Raw genomic sequence first — 23,352 nt, forward strand, 5'->3', positions numbered from 1 at the left:
CTCTTTTGGAGCCCACAGCAATAAGCCTGTCCTAGAGGATGTGATTCAACTGAAGGGTAGAGAAAAATAAATAGAAAATAAAAACATTTGGGGAAAGGATGCCTAGGGAAGACACAGATACTATTCAGGACTTGACTTAACAGTCATCTGGTTCTGCTTTTAGGCTTTGGTTTTACGTGAGGACAACAGCTGAGTGTACTGAAGAGCTAAATACTAGTAAGAGTCAAACAAAATCACTGCTGCCATTTCCTCTTCCCTTTAGTTTTGCTGAATTTTAATAAATTTATCTTATGGCAATTAAAAATGCAACTTGTTCAAAACAAAATAATAAATCACTAGCAAAAAGTATAAAAATGTAGAGGATAGAAGATGCTGTTTTTAACAAATGAATTTTAGGAACAGGGTCAGAAATGATTTTAGGAGCTAGAAAAGCAGAAAATTCTGTGACTTTTAAGATCAGTCTGGTTTCAGGACCCCGTGTTTAGCTGTGTGAATGAAAGACTACACAAAAAGGCAGGGGATATTAAAGACAGCTCTGGCTTGGAAGAAAACCACAACGAAGAGGCTGATTGAGGGCATGTTATACAGTAGAATCTAATCCACCCAAAAACCCATCTGCAAAGATGGAACCTCAAGAGGGATGGAATTTTAGTAAAACTGCTTTACACACGGGATAGAAATGCAAATATACTTGGAATAGCAGAATAAGAAAACTGAAGATAACAGGACAAATAATTATGAATAATATCATAAATCAATACATTGGGCAATACAAAAGATGAAGTAATGCCATGAATGCTAAAAGGAAGAAGTTCACCTTCCACTGAGGGGAGATGGGAAATCACAGAATTTCATAAAGAAGCTGTCAATTTAGATGTGAGCAAGAAGGAGAGGTAGGAGGAAAGCATCTTCCAGGCAGCAGGAATGCCATGAATAAAGCTAGTATGGGGATTATTCAGGGAACAAACAACTGTTGCTACAAGATTTTAATCTTGGGATGTTTCTGGGGTAGGAGAATAAGGGAATAAAGCTAGTACACTATGTCGAAGTGAAGATAACACTGGGGACTACTCAGACATTCCAGAGGCAACTTAACTAAGTTTCCAAAGTTAGTTCCCAAACACCAGTGTGAAGACAGATGAAACATGGGTTAACTTGATACAGCAAGTCTTTATGGTAACAATCTTAGCCACTAAGAAGCAGATGGGGTACAAATTAAAGTACACCAAGAGACGCCGTGCCTTGACCAATCTCTCTTACTAAAGAGCCATCCAGGAAAAGTGAGCCAACATGTAAGCCCCTGAAACACACTTGCCACCTGTCACCAGGGTTTCATACCCCTACAACAGTAAGTGTCTAAAAGTCAGTAAGACATCTAATGGTTTCACTGAAACCAACCACATGGCTGAAAATCAAGGTCTCAGTCAATGATAAAATGAGTTAAGAGTTTTAAACTCTTGGATGGAAAAATCAAGCATGAAAGCAAATGTTAACCATAAGGATGCAGTTTTAGAACTTTTAGATTTTGTTTGTTCAGTGTTCTCCTAAAGCACTGCAAATTTAACCCAATGGTGTTTCATTAAGACCCAGCTTCAGGACAATAGCATTAGGATCAATACTAACTATGGACTGGTCTTCATGGCTATACCCTCTTAATCAGTTATTAGGCTAACTGGACATTACCACAGAGCTGGAGTATACCTCATTTATCCATTAAAAAATGAGAATCAAAGGGAAAAGGGAGTTAATAATGAACAATTTGCTTTAAGGTATAGCCAAAACCTCTGTGCTTATGATAAAGGTTTTATTATGTAGATAGGGTAATAATCTATAATATGTACCAAAAAAGGGAAAACAAAAATGTTGTTAGTTTTAAGAGCTCTAATCTAGTCTAAGATGTCAGGGGCTTGCTTGATCAGAGGATTCATCTAGACCACTGTGAGAGAGATTTCCAGGGTTCTTCCCATAGAGCTCTGAATTTACTTGTTAGGAACAGAGACTAGAAATCTATTTTAGCAAGAGTCTCTGCTGATTTTTATGATCAGGAAGTGCAAACCTCTTACTTCATAAGTGGTGAAATTGGAAACAACGTCTAAAATTTATAGCATTATCCTTCAATAGACATTAGTATTATACCAACTTCATGAATCACATTTTTATGATAAAATCCTTTAAGAGACTATAGAAAGCAAGCTTCGGGGGGAGATAAGAGCAGATTCTAGAGCTAGATTGCTTGGGTTCAAATCCCAGCTCCACACATACTTCATATTCTCTGTGCCTCAATTTCCTCACTGCAAAAAGAGGACAACTAACTGTTATTGCTATTATGAGAATTACAGGTGTTATATAAAATGCTTAGATTACTGTCTGGCAATTAGTGATCAGTATTTAAATTCAACATGTCAAATGCTTAAACTGTGTTAAAAAATAATTACTAAACCTAGTTTTTTTTTTAAATCTGGAAAAAAAACTGTGCAATGAATGCTAACTAAAAGTATAATAATTACACCAAAAAGAACATAGGACAGATTATTTAAAAGGTGTTAAGTCCATAGCCCATGAGGTCCGGATTTCTCACTGGAGGCACTACTGTTATCTTGACAGGGAAATTTGTTGTTGTGAGGGGTTGTCCTGTGCATGGTGGGATGCTTAGCAATACCCGTAACTTCTACCCACAAAATATCCACAGTACCCCTCCCGTTCAAATCTTGCCACTGCCCTATGTGCCCTGAGGAAGGGGGGTCAGGGGAGACCAACCTACCCACAGTTGAGAACCACTGCCCTAGGTCCATGAATATTATACCTGAAAAACAGAAGGTGACTAAGGTTTCTAGAATATTAGTATTAATAATTATAAATTATAGCTATCATTTACTGAGTGCTTCCTCTATGCTAAGACACATAATACTTACACAAGGTGTATGAGAAAAGGAAACAAAGGCTAGTAAGTTTGGTGATCTGCGCATGGTCCCCACTACCAATAAATGGAGCAGCCGAGATCTGAAGGCAGACTGGACTCCCAACAGCTACACAGTGCTGCCCTGCCTGTAGTAATACCTCACTGAGATATCAAATAGCATAGAGCCAAAAACTTAGGAAAATTACAAAGGAAAAGAAAATAACAAACATATAATGATCACATATACACAAAAGGCACAGAGAAGAATAAAGCATTAATACTGTGCATATAAAATGGCACATTTAAAAACAGATCTTAAAAGAGTGCATTGTAAGTGGTCCAAAGTATGACAAAATGATATGACAAGAACTTAAGTTTGTGGGGAATGGTTTTCAATGGACTTGATACTTCTGAAATTTTAGAAAATTGATTTTCCAGTACTGGCTTATAAGGTATTAGTGTATTTAGAATGTGTATTAACTCAGCAGATTACAGGGAGATTGATAAGAGAATGTATATTCTGAAAATTAACCTTCTACTCCTCAGCATACTATCTAATATGCTCCTCCTAAATCTGAAACTGCCTAACATTGAATTTTTCAGAGGAAAATGGGTATTTGGCATTCCGTTTTTGACATTTGAAAATGTACTTAACTACTTACCATCACAGCAATTTAAGTGGAACTAACAAAGTAGGTGGTGAAGGAACCAGTTTCCAACGTATTAGAAAACATACTATCATTACATTAACTTGCTAACAGCCCAACATGATTGCAACAATTTATACCATATTTGTTGGACTTCACCTTATCTACTATTGAGATTAAATCATTCAACTGCATCTAAAGGAATCTAAGTATTGCGAAAGCCTGTTACCTACAGGGAAATCTAATCAGTACCACCAGTCTCCAGAGCTTACTTGCTACACTATCATTTGATTCCTTTTCAAGGGTCTTGTTAAAAGGCATTATTTCAATGCTAAAACATAACGAATATATGAGTCTTATGAAAGTGAAGTTAAAAAGAGACTGAGCACTATACAGGGAGAAAATGTAGGCCACAGCAATGCACCTCAAATATTTGAAAATGGGAATCAAGAATTTTCGAAGAATGAGGTCTCTCTAAGCTCAACTAGTTTAAAATTAAAACCAGAGAGTAAAAACTGTATACTATGATGAAGATGGATAATCAGCATCAATAATCTCCCCACCCTCAATTTTAGGTTTTAAACTGCCTATTTTAGTAAAACTTCACTCATTCAAGACCTACTAATGAAAGTACCTATGACACAGTTTATACTGGAGCAGGATAGGCATTTAAAGTATGTTCAATAGTTCTCAAAAATGTACAACCAAAATAAAATTTTGAGAAAACAAATCCAGAATGTGGAACTCTGTATGAAACAGAGGTACGCTCTCCTACAAAAGCAAAGCAAAGCAAAGCAAAGCAAAGCAAAGCAAAGCAAAAAGGAAAAAAATCATGTAAAAAGACTTAAGATTTCAAAGAGACTAAAGACAGAACGATTACATACTGAATTCAGTGTGAGCATCATAGGGGCTGGTGGAGCAGGGAGAGATAAAAGCTACAAAAATGCATTTTTGTATAGTTGGGGAATTTCAAATGTAGACTGTTTATTAGCTAATTACTATTGAATTTCACATTTTTTTACGTGTGTTAAACAGTACCGTAGTAACACAAGAATATCTTTATTCTTAAGAGATGCAGGTTGAAGCATTTGGGGTCAAGTCATAATGTTTGCAAATTACTTTTTCATATGGCTCAGCCCAAAAAGTGTGTGCATATGCATATGTGGAAACTGCTAAGTAAATGTGACAAAACCTATCTGACGACTCCAGGTGAGGTTATATGGGCATTTACAGTACTATTCTTTCACTTTTGGTAGATTTTTTAAATTACAAAATAAAAAGTTGGAGGGAAAGTATAAACAAGTTTGGGAGTGGGGGCATGAAGCAATGCCTTAAATGCAAATCTGATATATTTGTAAAGGAGAATAGGGTATTCATATGGAAAAAATGTCACAGTTCAATGAGTTAAAGGTCAGTAGCTTTACATTTAGAGAGTCTTTCTTAATTCATATCTTTGTATAGGCATTGCTCTATTTTAAAAATAGCTAATGGTTCAGAAACTTAACAGCCAGCACCTTAGGAGGGTTACCTATCAGCCAGGTGAAAGCTACAAATGTGTGTACCAGACTCCTTTTCTCAGCAATAGAGCCATGCAGTCATCTGGCTACTTAACAGTAGCCAACATCACAGGAGGAATTCAAGTTCTGCAGGTCTAACATCCACCAAGCTGGTAATCACTCCCCACACCTACAACATTTCCTCTCCTCTTCTATTACCCCCAGTTCATCTACAAGTATAAATATTCCACTGCCTACCCAAGGAAAAGCCCCACAGGCAGACTTCTCTCTCACCTCCACCACCCAATCACCCTCTAACCTTTGTCCCTCCTCTTATCTGAACTGTGTCAACTACCTTCTCATTTCTTCTTCCAAATCTTCTGCCTTCCATTTATTGCTGAATCTTGCTGCCAAGTGATCTAACATGCAAATTTGACCATTATTAAAAAGATTTAAAATTCTTTTTTTTTTTTTTAAGAGAGAGCGAGTGAGTATGCAAGCATGCTAGGGGTGGGAGGAGAGCAGAGAGAGAGAGAGAGAGAGAGAGAAAATCTTACACAGGCTCCATGCCCAGCACAGAACCGAATTCCGTACTCCATTTCAAAACCCAAAGGATCATGACCTGAGCCAAAATCAAGAGTTGGATGCTTAACTGAGTCACCCGGGCACTCCTAAAAAAGATTTAAAATTCTCAAGGCTTCCCACTGGTGGCTGCTGCCAATGTGAAGTCTACCTGAAATTTTTAGCAACCTAAGTTTAAATCTATACTCTTCAACTAATATGAACAAAGTAGGGCTTAAACCTAAAAAGACACTTAAAAGTTTGGCTAAAGAAGGAGAAACGAAGTTTGCTTATAATATATGGGGGTATATGGAATAAAGTCCATGTTCATTTAGACAGTTAAAGGAAATCAAAAGAGAAAGTTATTCACTGAGCTTCCACTAAAATTCTTCTAAGGAGTTAGGCTGTTAAGTTTTTAAGTCAAGGTTACTGCATTGTAAAATGAAGGAAGTAATAATCAAGATAATGAATATTCTTTTGACTCATGCCAATGCAAAAAGTACTTGGAAGAACATGAAGTGGAGAATGAAAATTAGTGTATTTTAGTAAAACAACTAGGATGTAGAAATTGAAAGATGATTTACTCAGATAAAGTACTTAATGGAATTGCAGGACTCTGAAAGACCCAATTTGAACCTGGGAAGTGCAAAGAAAAAAAATTAAGATTAATGTTGACTTGTTGAAATAACAACAGGTAGTAACAGGTAATTCATTCTCAAAAAGATAATGAGGAATTAGAGGGGGGCAACAGGAGAGAACATCACTCTCCCATTATTAAATCACTCGGTGCCAACACAGTACATGATCTATTACTATACTCCCACAAATTTTTCATAAATTTTGCATAACCTCACTTGGTGTTGAAACTTGACCTGTGGCTTTTTATAGTTTTTGCTTATCTCATAAGGGTGACTGTTTTACTGCAGAAATATTAATGTGTTTGATTCTAGGATACTGCCATAGACCTCACTAGAAGGACAAAATATATATGCACTGTATTTCTTTTCTAAACCCAAAGAATTCTGAACACAAAACCACATTTGGCCTATGGGGTTCAGGATAACAGACTATGGAGGTACACACTATTACTTCTGTGAGGCCTTTCCTTAATGTTCCCCTCTCTCAGAAGTGCCTTCCTCTGTGTTCCCCCATTTTTAAAACCAGTATCTTCATAAGCAAAGATCCCATATTTTAATTCACTATTTCCTCATTTACTATAAGTGGCCTGAGAAGTGATCAAGTCCCTTTCTCCCTCAGCATAGTATCACACCACAAACTCAGTTCACAATAAATATGAAACAAATATGAAAGCATGAAAAGAACTGGGTGGAGCTGAATATGTGAGTGGATGTGAAGGCACAAGGTAAATTTCATTTATGTTGTTTCTGATTAATACTTAATTATGAAGACCCCCAAATTTACACATGGTTGATTCACAGTATTTAGAACTAAAAACAATAATTCAGGAAGTTAAGGAAGAGAACTATTTTGTATATATATCTTCTCCATTCCACTTCTTACATGGAGCTGATAATTTTTTTCTTTTAAAATAGCCTACAATTCAGATGTTCAATATATACTGAGTTAATGCTTTCCTAAAAGATAACTCAAAAAAGGAGAAAGGGGGGGCAATGTAAAAATTACAAAATAGAGTAGCAAAAATAACGGAAAATTCAAGCACACATCTAAATGCAGTATTGGGTCATGGGCTGACAAGGTTAAGTGGGGGTCAGATCTGAGGCACAAATGGGAGATTTTAAAGAAAGTTTGCATTTGTGCCTTTAGTATAGCTAAACATACTAAGCTTAGTTGGTCACTGGTAACCTCACCAAGAGAACTGCCTGGAGCATATTTAAGGCAGAAAGCCAAATTGCTATGGATGGTGGAGTGGACAGGAGATGAAGACAATGACTCTGGCCGAGGAAAGAAATAGCAAGGAAGAACCATGACTTAAAAGAATTGGTATAGCTCGCAAGCTAGGAAAAACCAGTATCACTTCCTTCGTTGGCAAGATATTAGGCTTGAAGACCAAAGCAATGATGGGGGTACAATTTTACAGCAAAGCTGAGCTTATGGAAAAAGACCCCCTCTATTCTGTAACAATACATTCCCCATGCTATCTTCTGACCTTCATTTGGTTCACTATTTGCTTTTCTTAAATAGAAGTATTTCTCTAAGCTCTGTGGCCAACTCCCCACCCCACTTCTTTCAAGGCAATCACAAATGGCTAGATGGAAGACCCTCTAGTCTGCCAGCTCTAACTCTGCTCTCTAGAGTTCTGTATTTTGTAAAACTTCCGCTGAACAGCTCTATCTGACTATTTTATTGGCTACTCAAACGTGCCCAAAATGAAGTCCTGTGTCAAAGATACATACAAGTAGCTTCCATACAAGACAGCTCTGAGCATTTAGTCCTGGCTTTAACCACCTGGGCGACGCTGGGTTGCTGAGAGGTAGAACTCAGATACAGTCTGGGAAGCACTTTTCTTAGTGCTCAGTTAAGTACCAAACTCAATTTCTTTTTATTTTTACATGTATTTTTAGACAGAGAGCATGTGAGTGGTGGGAAGAGGGGTGCAGAGGGAGGAGGTGAGAATCTTAAGCAGATCTGAGCACAGAGTCCAAAAATAGGCTTGATCTCACAACCCTGAGATCTTTACCTGAGCCGGTATCAAGAATTGGACACTTAACCAACTAAGCCACCCAGGCATGCCCCCTGCCAAATCAATTTATTAACTAGCATTATTACTGAAACCACGTAGAACCCAGAATTGAAAACCCAAACTAACTTTGATTCACTCATTTCTCTTACCATCCAAAATCTTATTCTGTTTATTGAACTGCTAGAAAGAACTTTATAAAACTCAAATTAGATCATATTACTTAAAAACCCACCAAAAGCTCTCTAACAGAATAGACTTATGTTTGGTACACAATGCATGATCTGCCACAAAGAACTTCTACAACTCCACTCTGTTCTACTACTCCTCACACACATTGTCCTCAAGCTAGAATGTACCACCACATATGTTAACAGAGTCATATCATATATGGGTTTAAGATCATGCAAATAGCCAGTAGGGAAGAAGTCAGGAGAGAGGAGCAAGAGAGGCAGGTGCTGGGGACAGAAGAGCAAGAAAAGATGACCAGCTGTGAGTATGCACCTGCTGGTGCTCTGGGCAGGAGGAGAGCTCCCCCGAGCCTCGCACCAAGTTAGCAGCCTTACCATGTCGAGTATGATTGTAATAGCACAACAGGGCCTCTCCACGTAAACCAACAATTTCACCTGGTGCTCAAGTGAAGAAAAGAGATTCATTCCCTCACCAGAGGAATATGTGACTGTGCAGGACTGAAGCAGACACGTTATGCATTACTTTGTAGATGAACTGAAGCATCTTCCTGATGGCATGAGAGTCTGGTCTTAAACTGGCTTTAGGTGGTATTCCTCTGTCCTCTTTCCTTTCACTGCCTCCATATCTTTACCCTTTACATCAATTACCTGCTTCCCAAAATACACAGACTTTTCTGATTCCATGGAGCTGGGAAGAATCCTGTGGGGATCTGTTGTTGTATTTCTTTCAATGAATCTATTTATATGCACTTTTACTTCAAGACAAGACCTACACCAGATACACACAGACAAACATACACCCTCTCAGTGCCTACCCTAGAGTCGTATATACAATTAGCCAATATTCATTAAATTATGGAAAGTACAAATGAAAGAAAAGGCACAATGTTGGCTGGAGAAAAGTACGTTTTTGGTTAACAGCTGAATGATTATGTTCTAAGAGGGACGTTTATAAAGCAAAGCTTAGGGGTCTGAATTTATATTTATAGTGAACATTTCAATCAATGTGAGGACAAAAAGAGCTTGCTAATCACATCTCATGACAACTCCAGCTGGGAGCAGAATTCTTAATATAATGAGGAACACAATAAAGATTCAAATGACTGAATATTTTGTAGCACAGAGTAAAAATGGGAGTAAAATGAGTATGTAAGTGCATTTAGGTTAAAAAATAAGGTAGGTATGAGGAACAACAGTACCATGGGTAATTTTAAATTGAATTACTTCCAAATTGTGTGTATCCAATTTCAACATAACCTTATAACAAAAATGAGTATAAGTGTCAATGCTCAATATTTCAAAAGTTAAGAGGAGGGATGATGATAGACTGGAGGGAGTCTAGAAGGATGACAAGGATGATGGGGATGGAGGGATGAAAACGATGATAGAGGCGAGAGATGTTTAAATTAATGAAGACCAGGTAGGAAGAACAGAATAGGACAACAATCTTCCTTGATTCCTTTTTCCCTCTTGCCACTTCCTCCCCACATCCTGCAACATATGAGCAAGTTCTGTGAGCTTTAGCTCCACCAAAGAACCTAGTCTGATCCCTCTCTCTACCCCCGTGGGTAAATGTCTGTCTAGGCTGGTCTGTCCTGTTCCAACTGCCTTCTAACTATCCACCCACAACCCCTGGAATCCATTCTCTACAAAGCAACCAGATTCATTTTCTTAAAAGTTTAAAACAGAACCCATCAGTCTCCTGCTTACAATCTAACGGTAACCTGTAACATCCAGAAGTCCATGTCCAATCTAGTTCCTGCTCACTTCATTGAGCTTACTGCAACCCCCTTCTTTCTCTCATTCTGCTATACACTGGCCTTCCTGTCCTACAAACATGTCAAAGCTATTCCTAATTTAGCCATTCAGGCCTGAAGTGTTCTACCCTTAGGTCTTTGGATGACTCCATCTCAGTATTTGGGTATAAACACAAAACTCATCTTCTCAGACACCTTCCCTGACTACTGTAGAAAAAGCAGCACTCCTACCCTTCCCCCCACCGCTACCCAAATATTAGGCATTTCATCTTATTCATACTACCTGTTAGTAATTTATTTACCTGTCTGGTGGTCTCTCTGTCTTGCTCTACCAGAATTAAAAACCCCCGAGGGGAGGGGTTTTAACTTAAAGACTGCACAGAGCTGGTTGCTAAACACTTGTTGAATGGGATATATTTTACATAAATCTGAAACATATTTAGGGAATTAGGACCAAATGACAGGGAGATCTTGGGCCAATCTGTAAAGAATTTTCAAGAACTACAGTGAGATAATGAAAATGTTGAACAAGCTGCTAGATGACCACAAATTATGGAGGCTACAGAATAGATTACTGCACTTAGTAGTAGATTTGACTAAATAACCTTAAAAATCCTTTCCAATTGTGAAATTCTAATCTATCTAAAATGTAATGAGTCACTTTTTTTAAAAAATTAACATATACTGTATTATTACCCCTAGGGGTACAGGTCTGTGAACCACCAGGTTTACACACTTCACAGCACTCACCATAGCACATGCCCTCCCCAATGTCCGTAAGTCACTTTCAATCTATATAGCTGTTAGAGAAATGGTTTCTATGCTGTACCATCCCTCTACCTTCAGGGGATCTGAATCAGCCTCCAGTTTATGACTATCTCAAATTTACTAAACATCTTCAGCAACTTTAAATCATTTTTCATCGAAAAGTAACCCTGAACTTGCCCTTCAGAGCAAGGAACCACTGTCAAATATAGTAAGATAAATGGATAGACAATCCCTCACACCCTACTGCCAATTACATTTACAGACTATGGTACCCAAGATCCAACTTTTTAAAAGGATTTGTACATCATGTGATGTAAAGAGCACGGGGTATTATATGAATCACTGTCTATCTCTGAAACTAATAATATACTATATGTTAATTAATTGAATTTAAATTTTTAAAAAAATATTTTATTTTTATTTGACACAGAGAGATCACAAGTTGGCAGAGAGGCACACAGAGAGAGAGGGGGGGAAGCAGGGTCCCCGTTTGAGCAGAGAGCCCAATGTGGGGCTCGATCCCAGGACCCTGAGATCATGACCTGAGCTGAAGGCAGAGGCTCAACCCACTGAGCCACCCAGGCGCCCCAACTGAATTTAAATTAAAAAAAAAAGGGGGGGGGGATATGTACATTATTTGTTATGATTTGGGTTTTGTTACCTTTTGTCTCCCCTACTACTTCTGCCCAAGACTACTGCAACTGATAAAGGACTATACTGTAAGATAATCTAGAGGTGTGTTACCTTGACCACACATTTTCTGTTTGAATGAAATTTTGGACTTAGGTTTGAAATCACTTTATTAAAGCAGGACTACTTTCAGAAGACAGTATTTTGAAAACATATGCTGACCAAATTAATATAGCTACAGGAGAAATAATTATAAGCACTACTTTAACAAAGATGGAAACTATAAATATTTTATCATTGAGTATAAAGCAGTGTATTCCACAATCAGTTTCTGAGGAGATCAATTCTTTAGAAGATACTGGTCAAACAAATAAGTTTGGGAAACACATTATATAACCCTCCTCCTTTCCCATTCACAAAACATACCAACACTTACAGTCTCTAAAATATTTTACAAAAACTATTAAAAGAATAAAGGACTTGTAAAACTTCATCTAATCCATCATTTTTCCAGTATTTCTTTGACCAGAATCACCCACCTTTTCAGGGTAGGGGCAAGAGTGATAGAAAATACACTTTAGGAAAACACTGCTATATAGCACTGTTTGAAAATATTCTAAATTTATTTATGAACTAGCTAAGATAGAAACTGACAATACATGAGAAGCTTAGTACGATATATATATTCAAATAACTTGTATTAGGTGTTTAAAGCAGCTAAGAAAAGGGACAATTAGAAGATGGATGATTTCATTAAAACAATTTAAAAATGGCCATTTTAGTTTTAAGTCCCTATATTAAATGCTAATTTATCTGTACCAGCAATTATTTTGTGATGCCATTCTCTCCCTCTGATACCAAGGGCAGTCTTTCAATATTAAACCTCAAGTTCTCCTAGATATCAGGTGGCTCAGAGGGTAGTGGGGAAGCACAGGCTTGTGAATCTACTGGTTTAGAATAATTTGTGTGCCTTCATTTCTCTTTGTACCACAGTATACTGACTATCTGGAAGGGAAAAATATTTTTAATGTGTGGATTCTCATATTACATTTTACTAGACTTCTGGACCATTTTGTTGTGATGTCAACATATGGGGGGGGGGGGAAGTACTGAATAGTTAACACTCCCCAAAAAGAGAGGGACTACAGCAGTTTTAGAAAGCACTTACTTAATCATTTCAAAAAGCTTTGGATCTGAGACCTTGATATTTCGTGCCATATTCCAGGAAAGATGAACCATGGGTACTATTGACTTCACACTTTGCAATTTGTTCCATTCGTACCGTTCCACTGCCAATTTATACTGGCAGGCTAGGAAAAAAAAAAAAGTTATAAAATAGCAACCCAAAGTACCAAAAGATATGAAGTTACCATTATCACCTTCTCAGATGATATCAATACCAATTCTGAAACCTCAAAAGATTACAAAACTAAGCTGTTTCTTTGATAATTATGACAATAATAATAGTGAACATATAAAGAGTGCTTACTATAACTATGTGCCGGGCATTGTGCTGAGCTATTTTTACACATTATCTCATTTCATCTTTACCATTACCTTATTAATTTTATTATTCCCATTATACAGATGAAGAAATTGAGGCCCAGAGAGGTTACATAACTTGCCCAAAGTTGCAAGAGCCAGGTCCTGGTCCTAATCCAGGTCTTTCTGGCTTCAAAGGCCTTATTCTTATTCTGAATTATCTACCGCCTGAAGGCATGCATAATTCAAACAGATTTTGACATAATAGGGCTATTCATACAACATATCAGATAAAAGAAAAATTTGAAAAGAATGAATAACCACTCTATTTTGCCTTCTCCCATAAAGGGTTTCCTTTATAAAACAAAATCAAGCACTCTAAAAATTATTAAAAGTGTATCTTCCTTGTATACAAAGACATAAATTTGTTATTTGCTGAGATCTATGGTCTTTAAATTTCTACCTGTTCATTTGAATTTAATTTCTTGTACTACAAATTAAAATTTTATTCAAGGAGACAGAATTCTTCTTCCTATTTCTAGTGAGTTATATTCCAAGAAAAATAAAAAATCTATCAGATACAATCCTTTAAAAATTAATTTTTTTTTTTTTTTTTAGCATATTCTTTAAAATACCTGTAAGTGGACCAACATTCCAAGCAATGTTGTTGCACCAGCCAATAGCCTGAACCCAATGAACAGTGCCTGCATTTATCCAGACCAAATCTCCAGGTCGCTGAATAAACCTATACACTGGAACATTTGCTTCATAAAGATCTTCAAGGTTGGGCCACCAAGAACCCATGAGGAAATTCAAATTGTTTCTGAAATAAAAAATAACGCAAATGGATCAAATACTTTAATAAAGCTCCTTAATAAGACTGGAAAACAAGGTCAAAACTTCTTAAAACATGCTCATTCACACTCCATTGTAACTTAACTGCTTGTGCAGTAAGAACTATCATATGTAATGTAAAATTAATTACAATTCAATATTGAGTAACTTACTCCAAGATCAGTACTACTACCTTCGGTTGATTTTTCAAAGATCCAAACGAAATCCAAAGCTCCTTTTAAGTAACAGTTATATACATTAACTTTGAATTTCATTTCACTAAAGGTTATTTGACTGAACCCTTTGTCCTGGAGTACCAAGAAATCTCTAAAAGGTAAATGTAAGGTGGAATTGACATCAAGTCACTTAAGTCCATAAACAGGAACACTATGGCAGATATAATTAACTATTAGGAACTTTCATTTCTGAGGCAAAGTGGAAAACAGAATGGTCTCTACCGCTGTTTTGAATTCTAAGCAGGAAAAGGAGACAGGATGTCAGTCTCTAGAGTTTCAATACTAGTTAAAACTATGCAGCTGAAAACAACTTCATAAAAAATGAACAATCATACACACGCACCACCAACCATCATCACTGCCACCACCACCAATGTACTTTGGAAACATTCTATGGATCTTACTAAGCTTTTTACTTTAAAATCTGACTTCTTTTTCTACTTCATCATGATATATTTTAAACTAGAAAGCAACTTTTCGTTCAAGAGAAGTGTATAAAATTCAATTAGCTACATTTTGGGGAAGGAAGAATGTGCAGAATGGAAATGTTTCTTTCCTTTAGCGCTAAGAAGCAGGCTTTACTGTCCCATGCTAAAGGATACAATAAAGTGTACCTTGAAATTATTTTCATTAGTTTAAATTTAATTTTTGGTTTTTTTGGGTTTTTTTGGTCTAGATCAAGGGTTGGCAAACTATGGCCCATGGGCCAAATCCAGTTCACCTCTTTTTGTAAATAAAACTTTTATTAGACCATAGCCATGCCCATTCATTTATGTATTATTACACATGATTTCTTATGTACCTCAGTGACACAGCTGTGACAGAGACCATATAACCTGCAAAGCCTAAAATATTTATTATCTGGACCTTTATGGAAAAATCTCACCAACATTTGATGTAGATGCAATCTCTGTCTTATTTTTCTCCTTATAAAAATGCAAGCTGTTCTTCAAAGCCTAGAAGACTGCCAATGTAGCCTATCTGCAAGGGGATATGGGTGGGCTTACTGTTTGTAAAATGCTCAGTAGATACGGTCCAGAAAAGCTTGCCTATGAAGCAAAATATGGTTACAAACACAAATTCTATCCCTACCTCACCAATGTGTTACCACCACAACATTGGAGAAAACTTTCTATTCAAAAGCAAGCAAGCAATTGAGTAAGCAAGACCACTGAATAATCAACAACTAAGTTAAAAAAAAAAATTAAAGTTACCCCAAAAAGCAAGCATCCTTTTTATCATACACGGGTCAGTATCAGTATCAGTATCAAAAGCTGGGGTAGCAAGTGCTATTCCTGCAGCTTAAATTTACCTAACCCTTCATTCTAACTTTGGATTTTTATTATACCCAAGTTCACAATTTTTAGACATCATCTGCCTCTTCTTATTACCTTTATTCCCCGATTACCTCCCCATTAGGTAGGAAAGACAAACTAAATCCTGAAGAGAGCCAATGTCTACTCAGAAATAATGAACAAGGATCAGTGTACTGTGGTTGTAATTAATATACTACCATCGCAAAGTTTAAGAAATAAAATCTTTCTATAGCACAATGGAGATTTCCTACATGATACTGCTGCTCTTTCTCTGCTACCACCAGACCACTGGTCCATGAATGTAAGCACAGATTAGTGTAGATCAGGTTATTTCATCAGAGCATTTCAAATTTTAAAATTTCACATCTTTCGCTTTCTTATATGAAACGAAATCTGTGTGTTAAACAGTAAAAACAATGAAAGATAATTATCTTTTGCTTCTATTTAAGGAGATTATGGATTAGTGTGGGGGTTTTTTGGTAACTATATTTACACTTGTTACTAAACAAAGATCCAGTAAGCCAAGAAAAAAAAATTAGTTTTGAGAGTCTCTCATAATGTAATGTTTCTGGTGGTCCCCTCGTTACCTTCTTGGGGTGGGGAGAATAACACCATATATATGTATAATTTATGTTTTTAACCATAACAACTTTTCAATATTAACTAACTGAAAATAACAGGTACTTACATAAAGGAGTACTTTCAAAAAAAAAAAAAGGGTAGAGAGTAAGTTTCTGTTTAGACAAACAAGTTTAAACCAATGAAAATAATTCCAAGGTACTCTTTAACATAGATAAGACATAAAGGAAGGCTATTTCTAGGACCTTAAGGAAAGGAAATTGAGTTCCTTCAATTAGAGAAAAAATCTGAAGCAGTTGGTTAAATTTTACAGAATTCTTTCAAAGGACTAGTTGCCAGTATAGTTCTAAAAAGAATTTATATCATGGTGATATGACAAAGAGTGTATGTTTATACTAGAGTTATTAACAACCTATGAAGGTGCTATATTACAGAATTCCTTCCACTTCTAAATCCATTCACAGTAAAATAATTTTTCTGGGAACACATATCTTCCACATGAGCAAGTATATGCATCAGTTGTTCAGTTAACCTAATAAACAACTCAAACTTCCTATCTATTAAATTCAAGACTGTTACTACTGCACAGAGTGGTGTCAAGGCATCTTTTTTCAAGTATTCTTGGTAATACAAAGGAACAGACTTGGAATAAAATCAATTTAAATGAATTTTTTTGCTGAGGTAAGTAAAAACTGGTTACATACATTAGGATATCCACATTAGTAAGTTGTCCTTTATAATTACTGTTTTTGAATAATTATGTTTAAAAAAAATTTTTCTTTGGAAACCTACTTTTCACAGAAGTCATTCAGAACACCCCAATAACCTTCGGGGACAACAAACCATTCACAGTCACCTGGACCAATATTTATGTTAACTGAACAGAAGTTGTTATTTTCTTGATGACCTGAAATGAGAAAAGAAAAACAATTATCAGCATACTATAAATTCTATAGGAAAATGTGCCTTTAGAAATAAGACCTCGGAAATGTTCAACACAGAATGTTCTGGTGGTATTCAGCTGTTTGTCATTATTTTTGTGTCTAGTTTTAGAGCAGAGTTGGGTCAACTCCTAACTTACTCAGTAAGACCTTCTGCAGAGGTAGTCTACATCATGGCTAAAAGCTTAGGTTCTAGAGCCAGGCTCCTAAGCTTATGTGAACCTGGGAATGTTGCTAAACCTTTCGACTCAGTTACCTAATATAGAAGATTAGAAAATAACAATTCCAATAAATCACTGGGCTGCTTTGCGGATCAATGAAATAATGACTGTTTTGAACAGTTCCAAATATATGGTAAGTAGTAAGTGTTAACTATTATTGATATCATTACCACTTCTTTGTGAACTAATCTCCATTTCTCACAAGTAGCATTAGGACATCAGTAAAGAGGCAAGAAATATGGTTTTCAAATGGAGCTATGGGAATATTGTCAACAAAAGTGACAGAGTAGGGGAACTCTGGAGAACTCTTCAGAAACAAACTAATTTCTAGAGAAAAAAAAACAAACCAGTAAAACTACCAGAAGTAACCTTACTGAACTCTGGGCAGTAGTCAAAGGTTTATAGCAACCAAGTGAATGCCTGACCAGAAAGAACTTATAGTAGGAGACTTTTATGTCACTTTAACTTACCTTATCCCCACCCATATCACTAGTGTGTGGCAATGGACTTAAAAAAGTAGTCTTGTGTTCCTAGTGTGTCACTGGTTCTGGAGGGAGCAGAGTGGATCTTGTTCCCAAGATAAAAAATTGTTTTTCCTTTCAACTTGACTGGAGTTTCCCCCAAAGACTAACAAAAGAAACTTCATCCTATCAGGGCAAGTGGTTCAGTGGAAAAGGTTTCCCCCAAAACACTGAAAGGCCATATGAACAAGCTGGTGCTCCCAGGGGCAAAAAACAAAAAAGAGTTGGGGCAAACCGCAGACACACCAATGAGATTTGGGGGGAATAAAGGCTTTGAAAAGCTCCCGTGAATAATAGAGAATTCAGAAAGCCACATGCATACCCAGAGCAGGTCGTATGCTCAGAAATACACCTAAGACTATAAATTTTAACTTCTTGTTAATCTTTAGGTGCAGTGCAAGCAAGAAGGTAAAGGCTAAAAGTAAGACCATAAGTGGCATGACTAAATGTAAAAGGATTGACTTAACACAGGAAATCTACAAAGACCCGGAGAATTACTTTTTCTTTTCTTTATGTTCATTTTCCCATTCTTCTTTCTTTTTTGGCACAAAGCACTGAAGGAAATCTCTGTGAGGTCACTGGCTAACTGCTGAGATAATGGAAAAGAAACTTCAGTACCCACACATGCCAAGGAATACAGTCTTTGTGAAAATACTGTGGAAAAGTCACAAAACAGACAGACAACTGCAGCCCACAATAAGCAAGAACAAACCCTGGAGAGGGAGAATCTGATTTTTGTAACAGCCACATGATAACATTCAAAATGTCAAAATATTAGCACAGTACCATGCTTAAGGAACAGAGATTTCAGGGACTACATTTGACCGAGAATACAGTCTTATTTTGTTTTGTTTTTTTTAAATCCACAGAGTCTGTTTTCACAAAAAAATTGAGGCTTTCATCTAAACAAGAATGTATGGCCTAATCACAGGGGGGAAAAAAGAAGAAATAATTAACAAAAATTAGTCCTGATAAAGAACAGACAATGGATTTAATAGCCAAACACTTTAAATCAACTGTCTTAAGTATACTTCAAAGAGCTAAAAGAAACCCTAAACAAGAACCACAGGAAACAAGGACAATGAGTTCTCAACAGAGATTGATATAGAGATGGAAATTATCATAAATAAAATTTTGAAGCAGAAAATATAACTGAAATTAAAAATTCACTAGTGGGTTTCAAAGAGCAGATTTGAGAAAGTTAAGCAAGAATCCACAAACTTGTAGATAGAGCAAATGAAACTAACCACCATTTTGAGAAGAAAATAGAATGAAGAAAAATTAACAGAGCCTAAGGGACCATCAAATACAATAACCTAAGCACTGTGGGAGTCCCAGAAGAGGAAGAGAAAGAACAGTAGGAATATATGAAGAGGTGATGGTCCAAAACTTCCCAAATTTGACAGAAGACATACATCTATACATCAAAGAAGCTAAAGAAACTCCGAAGTAGGAAACACTTAAAGAGATCCATATGAAGACACATTATAGTCAAACTGTAAAAATCCAAAGAGAATTTTGAAAGCAGGAAAAAAGAAGTGATTTGTCACATACAAAGGATTACCAATAAGATTAATAGCTGATTTTAGATCCAAAACCATGGGGCCAGGAAGCAATAGGGTAACACATTTAAACTGCTGAAAGAAAGAAAGAAAAAATTAACAAAGCACTCCATATCTGGCAAAACTATTCTTCAAAAATAAAGGAGAAACTAAGATATTCTCAGATAAATAAAAGCTGAAAGAATAGAAAGACAGTAATTGACAGCCCTGTGATGAAGAGATAAAGCACTACAGTAAAGGTAGCTACCTAAGTAGGAAGATTCACACTTCCCAATTTTGAAACTTACCTCAGAAGTACAGCAATCAAACCAGCATGGTACTGGCATAAAGACAGACATGTAAATCAAGGAAAGGATATCAAGATTTCAGAAATAAATCCATATATCTGTGGCCAACTTATTTTCCACAAGGGTGTTAAGACCCTTCTACAGAGAAAAGAATAGTCTTTCCAACAAATAGTGCTGGGACAACTGGATGTGTAAAAGCATGAATTTGGACCCTTAGCTCATATAAAACCACATGTAAAAATTAATATGGAACAAGTATCTAAATATAAGAGCTGGAACTATAAAAATCTAAGAAGAAAAATAGGGGTGAAACTTTACAACCCTGCATTCAGCAGTGGTTTCTCACATAAGATACCAAAAGCACAAACAACCAAACAAAAAACAGATAAACTGAAATTCATAAAAATTAAAAACTTTTGTGCAAAGAACACTATCAAGAGTATGAAATAACAACTTAAAGCACAGGAAAGAATATCTGCAAATCATGTATCTGGTATGGGGTTGATATGCAAAATATAAGCTCCTACTACTCCACAACAAAAAAACAAACAACTGAATTTAAGAAATGGGCAAAGGACTTGAACAGACATTTTTCCAAAGTGAATAATATAGACGGTCAGCAAGGACATGAAAATCAAAACCACAAAGAAAAACCACTTGTCATCCATTGGGTTGGCCGTAATAAGAAAAAAATGGAAACTAAACAGTGTTGGTGAGGAGGAAGAAAAATTTGAACTTTCATACATTGCTGCCATGAATGTAAAATGGTGCAGCTATTGTGGAAAGCAGTTTGGCAGTTCCTCAGAAATTTCGTTAAACATAGAATCACCATATGAACCAACAATTCAAATCCCAGGTATACAACCAAAAGAACTGGGAACAGGGATTCAGACAAATACTAGCACATGAATGTTAACAGAAACACTATTCACAATAACTAAAAAGTGGAATCAATCCAAATGTCCGTCAACTGATGAATGGATAAACAAAATGTCCTATATATCCACACAACGGAGTATCTGGCCATAAAAAGGACTGAACCATGAATACGATACAGATGAACCTCAAAAACATGCTAAGTGAAAGAAGACAGACACAAAAGGGAACATATTATATGATTCCATTTATATGAAACATCTAGAACAGAACCAGAAAGCAGCAGACTACTAGTTGCTAGCGGCAGAAGGAAGTGGAAATGGAGAGTTAATGTTTAATGGGTACGAGGTTTCTTTTTGGACAGATGAAAATCTCTTGGCACTACACAGAAGTGATAGCTACACAGCACAGTGAATATACACTAAATGCAACTGAACCACATAATTTAAAGGGATTAGTTTTGCTGGGTCATTTTTACCTCAACAGAGAAAAATGTAGCTACTCTCACCATTCCTTGTATCTTTCATGTATGAGAGTATGAGGTGAATATGGTACTCTTAATACCTACAAACTATCTCCTACCATGGGTAGATGGTTGGAATTGTCCATAGTGTAGACTCCAAAATAAAATTTAGCACTCATCATAATTAGAGGTGCTGAAATCCCACTGTCAAATTCAAAATGTTTTGGGATACAGCCTTAGAGCATCTCTATAGTTTAGAACATAACATGACTGATCATAAAGTCCATGAGGTAGGAAACACATTTATCTATGTAACTCCAGGAATAAAGGGTTTGCCCCACAAGGAAGTATTCAAAATAATTTAAAAACTAAACTAATTAAACTATCCATTTCTTCTAAGACCAAGCTGTCTAACAGAGTAATCACCTGAAATGGGGTTTATATGAACTGAGATGTGCAGAAACTATAAAAGTACACACCAGATTTCAAAGACTTAATATGAAAAATAAATGTGAAAAATCTCAACTTTTATATACTGATTACAAGTTGAAATGGTAAGATTTGTATATACTAGGTTAAAATTATTTTCACCTGTTTTATGTTGATATGACTACCATAAAACTTTAAATCATCACAAACCTATAACCCTATAACAAATAATATATTATATTAAAAAAAAAAAAAAACCTTTAAGTCATACATATGACTTGCATTACATTTCTACTAGACAGCACTACTCCAAGGGAATTCCTTAGAGAATTCTTCAATGTTCCACAGGACACTTCTGAAAAACTAATGCCTTATATACAAACTGAAAAAAACCCCAAGCAGTTCAGACACAGGTGACTAAATAATCTACCAGGTTTGCTTTTCCCCTGATTTGTAATGAAAAACTGTATTCTTTTTGAGTTGAGGGTATAATTCAAATTGGAGAGGTTTTCAATTTAAATAGATCTTAGAAGAACCAATCCAATACTGCATACATAAGAAAAATGAACTCTTGGGGAACCTGCGTGGCACAGTTGGTTAAACATGTGACTCTTAGTTTTGGTTCAGGTCCTGCTCTCAGGGTTGTGAGATCAAGCCCCATGATGGACTCCACTTGAGATTCTCTGTCCCTTGCCCTATGCCCCTCCCTAAAATAAATCAATCAATCCCAAACAAAAGAAAGAAAAAAGAAAAAAAGAATAGAACAGAACTCTTAGAGTTCAAGTAACTTGCCTAGTATTTACACCAGCGCCTAAATGGCAAAGTGGGGAGCACAGAGTTCTTCTGCCATTTATTACAGAACTGTTTCCACTTTAGCCAACTATGGACAAAATATCACAGAACTGGGCTTCCAATGGCTTGAGGATAAAAACTACTACAACCTAATGGTTCTACTCCTGGATGTACAATATAATATTCTGAGAACCTTCTTTAAATTTACCGTGCCTGATCTCAGTAAAAGAGATTCCAATGAGCAGTCAGGACTCGTAATCCATTGACCGATGTTACCCAGAAGCAAGGATAGGCCTATTTTGAAACAGCTTTGTAGCTACAATTCAATAAGCAGGTGACAAAGAAGAAAGCAATCTGTTTTTCAAACCATGGCTGCTTCAAGTTGCACACAGAAACATCTGATGATGATATGTAGCCTATAGGCACAGGTATACAGGTGAACTTGTAACCACCAGTCATCTGCCCTAATTGTTAAGTATTTTGAAAATCACTCAGAAATTTCATGTCAATCCAAGGAAACACAAAGAAGATGGTACTTTAGCACTGGACAGAATTCTTAGCTTAAAACCAATGCAATTTGTTTTACAAATGAAGAAAAAGACCCAGAGAAGGAAATGTGACCTGTCAAAAGTGACAAGCCGAGTTAACAGAGTCTGGACGGGATACCAGGAAGACTCTAGGAATGTCTCCTCATCAAGTGATTTGTGTGAACTGTGTGTGTTGCAGCTCTGTTAGAGGACTACAACCTCTACTTCCTTATTTAAGTGAAATACAATGGAACAGACCAGAAAATGTATTATTCTATGAAATTGTTCTTAAAAATACACATACGTGCACAAAGTCATAAAATATATTTCTTAGTGTGACTATGGCAAAAGAAAAGTTCAGAAAAAACTGTATCCCATCACTCTGCAGAAGACGGAATCAGCAACAGCCTCTATGCCACAGGGATTTTCCCAGGAGTGCTCTAGTAACCCCTTTCCAGATTAAACTGCTATTGTTTCAGGACTATTCTATTAAAAAAAGATAATATAAAGGGGAAAAATCTTAATACGAGTCAAATCTTGTAACAGGAGTAATTGTTTCAGTTTCACTCACTGTAAATGAAAAGAATCTGGTTCTCTTTTGCATGTTTCACATTTTGATTAATTCTGTTTTTCAAGTGCAGAAGATAATGTTAGTTCATAAAAGTTACCTGGTGTTCT

The 23,352-nt window shown here is 36.3% G+C and overlaps 2 protein-coding genes across 3 annotated transcripts in view; both read right to left on the bottom strand.

The window, feature by feature from the left end:
- Positions 1-12,772: 12,772 nt before the first annotated feature.
- On the bottom strand, positions 12,773-19,339 carry LOC309856611 (histone demethylase UTY-like; the record flags this gene model as incomplete). The annotated part of the gene is made up of 4 exons (XM_082717946.1): positions 12,773-12,918; positions 13,726-13,913; positions 16,848-16,962; positions 19,303-19,339. 4 exons carry the CDS (start codon positions 19,337-19,339, stop codon positions 12,773-12,775), a joined length of 486 nt encoding a protein of 161 aa, XP_082574072.1.
- The window catches only part of LOC309856735 (lysine-specific demethylase 6A), a 179,235-nt gene continuing 172,730 nt past the window's right edge, over positions 16,848-23,352 (bottom strand). For both annotated transcript variants that reach the window (XM_082718217.1, XM_082718210.1), the window contains one exon: positions 16,848-17,076. The gene's annotated coding sequence lies outside the window, so the exon portion shown is untranslated. The remainder of the gene's footprint in view (positions 17,077-23,352) is intronic.

This window comes from Mustela nivalis, assembly GCF_964662115.1.
Source record: "Mustela nivalis genome assembly, chromosome: X".
NCBI lineage: Eukaryota > Metazoa > Chordata > Mammalia > Carnivora > Mustelidae > Mustela > Mustela nivalis.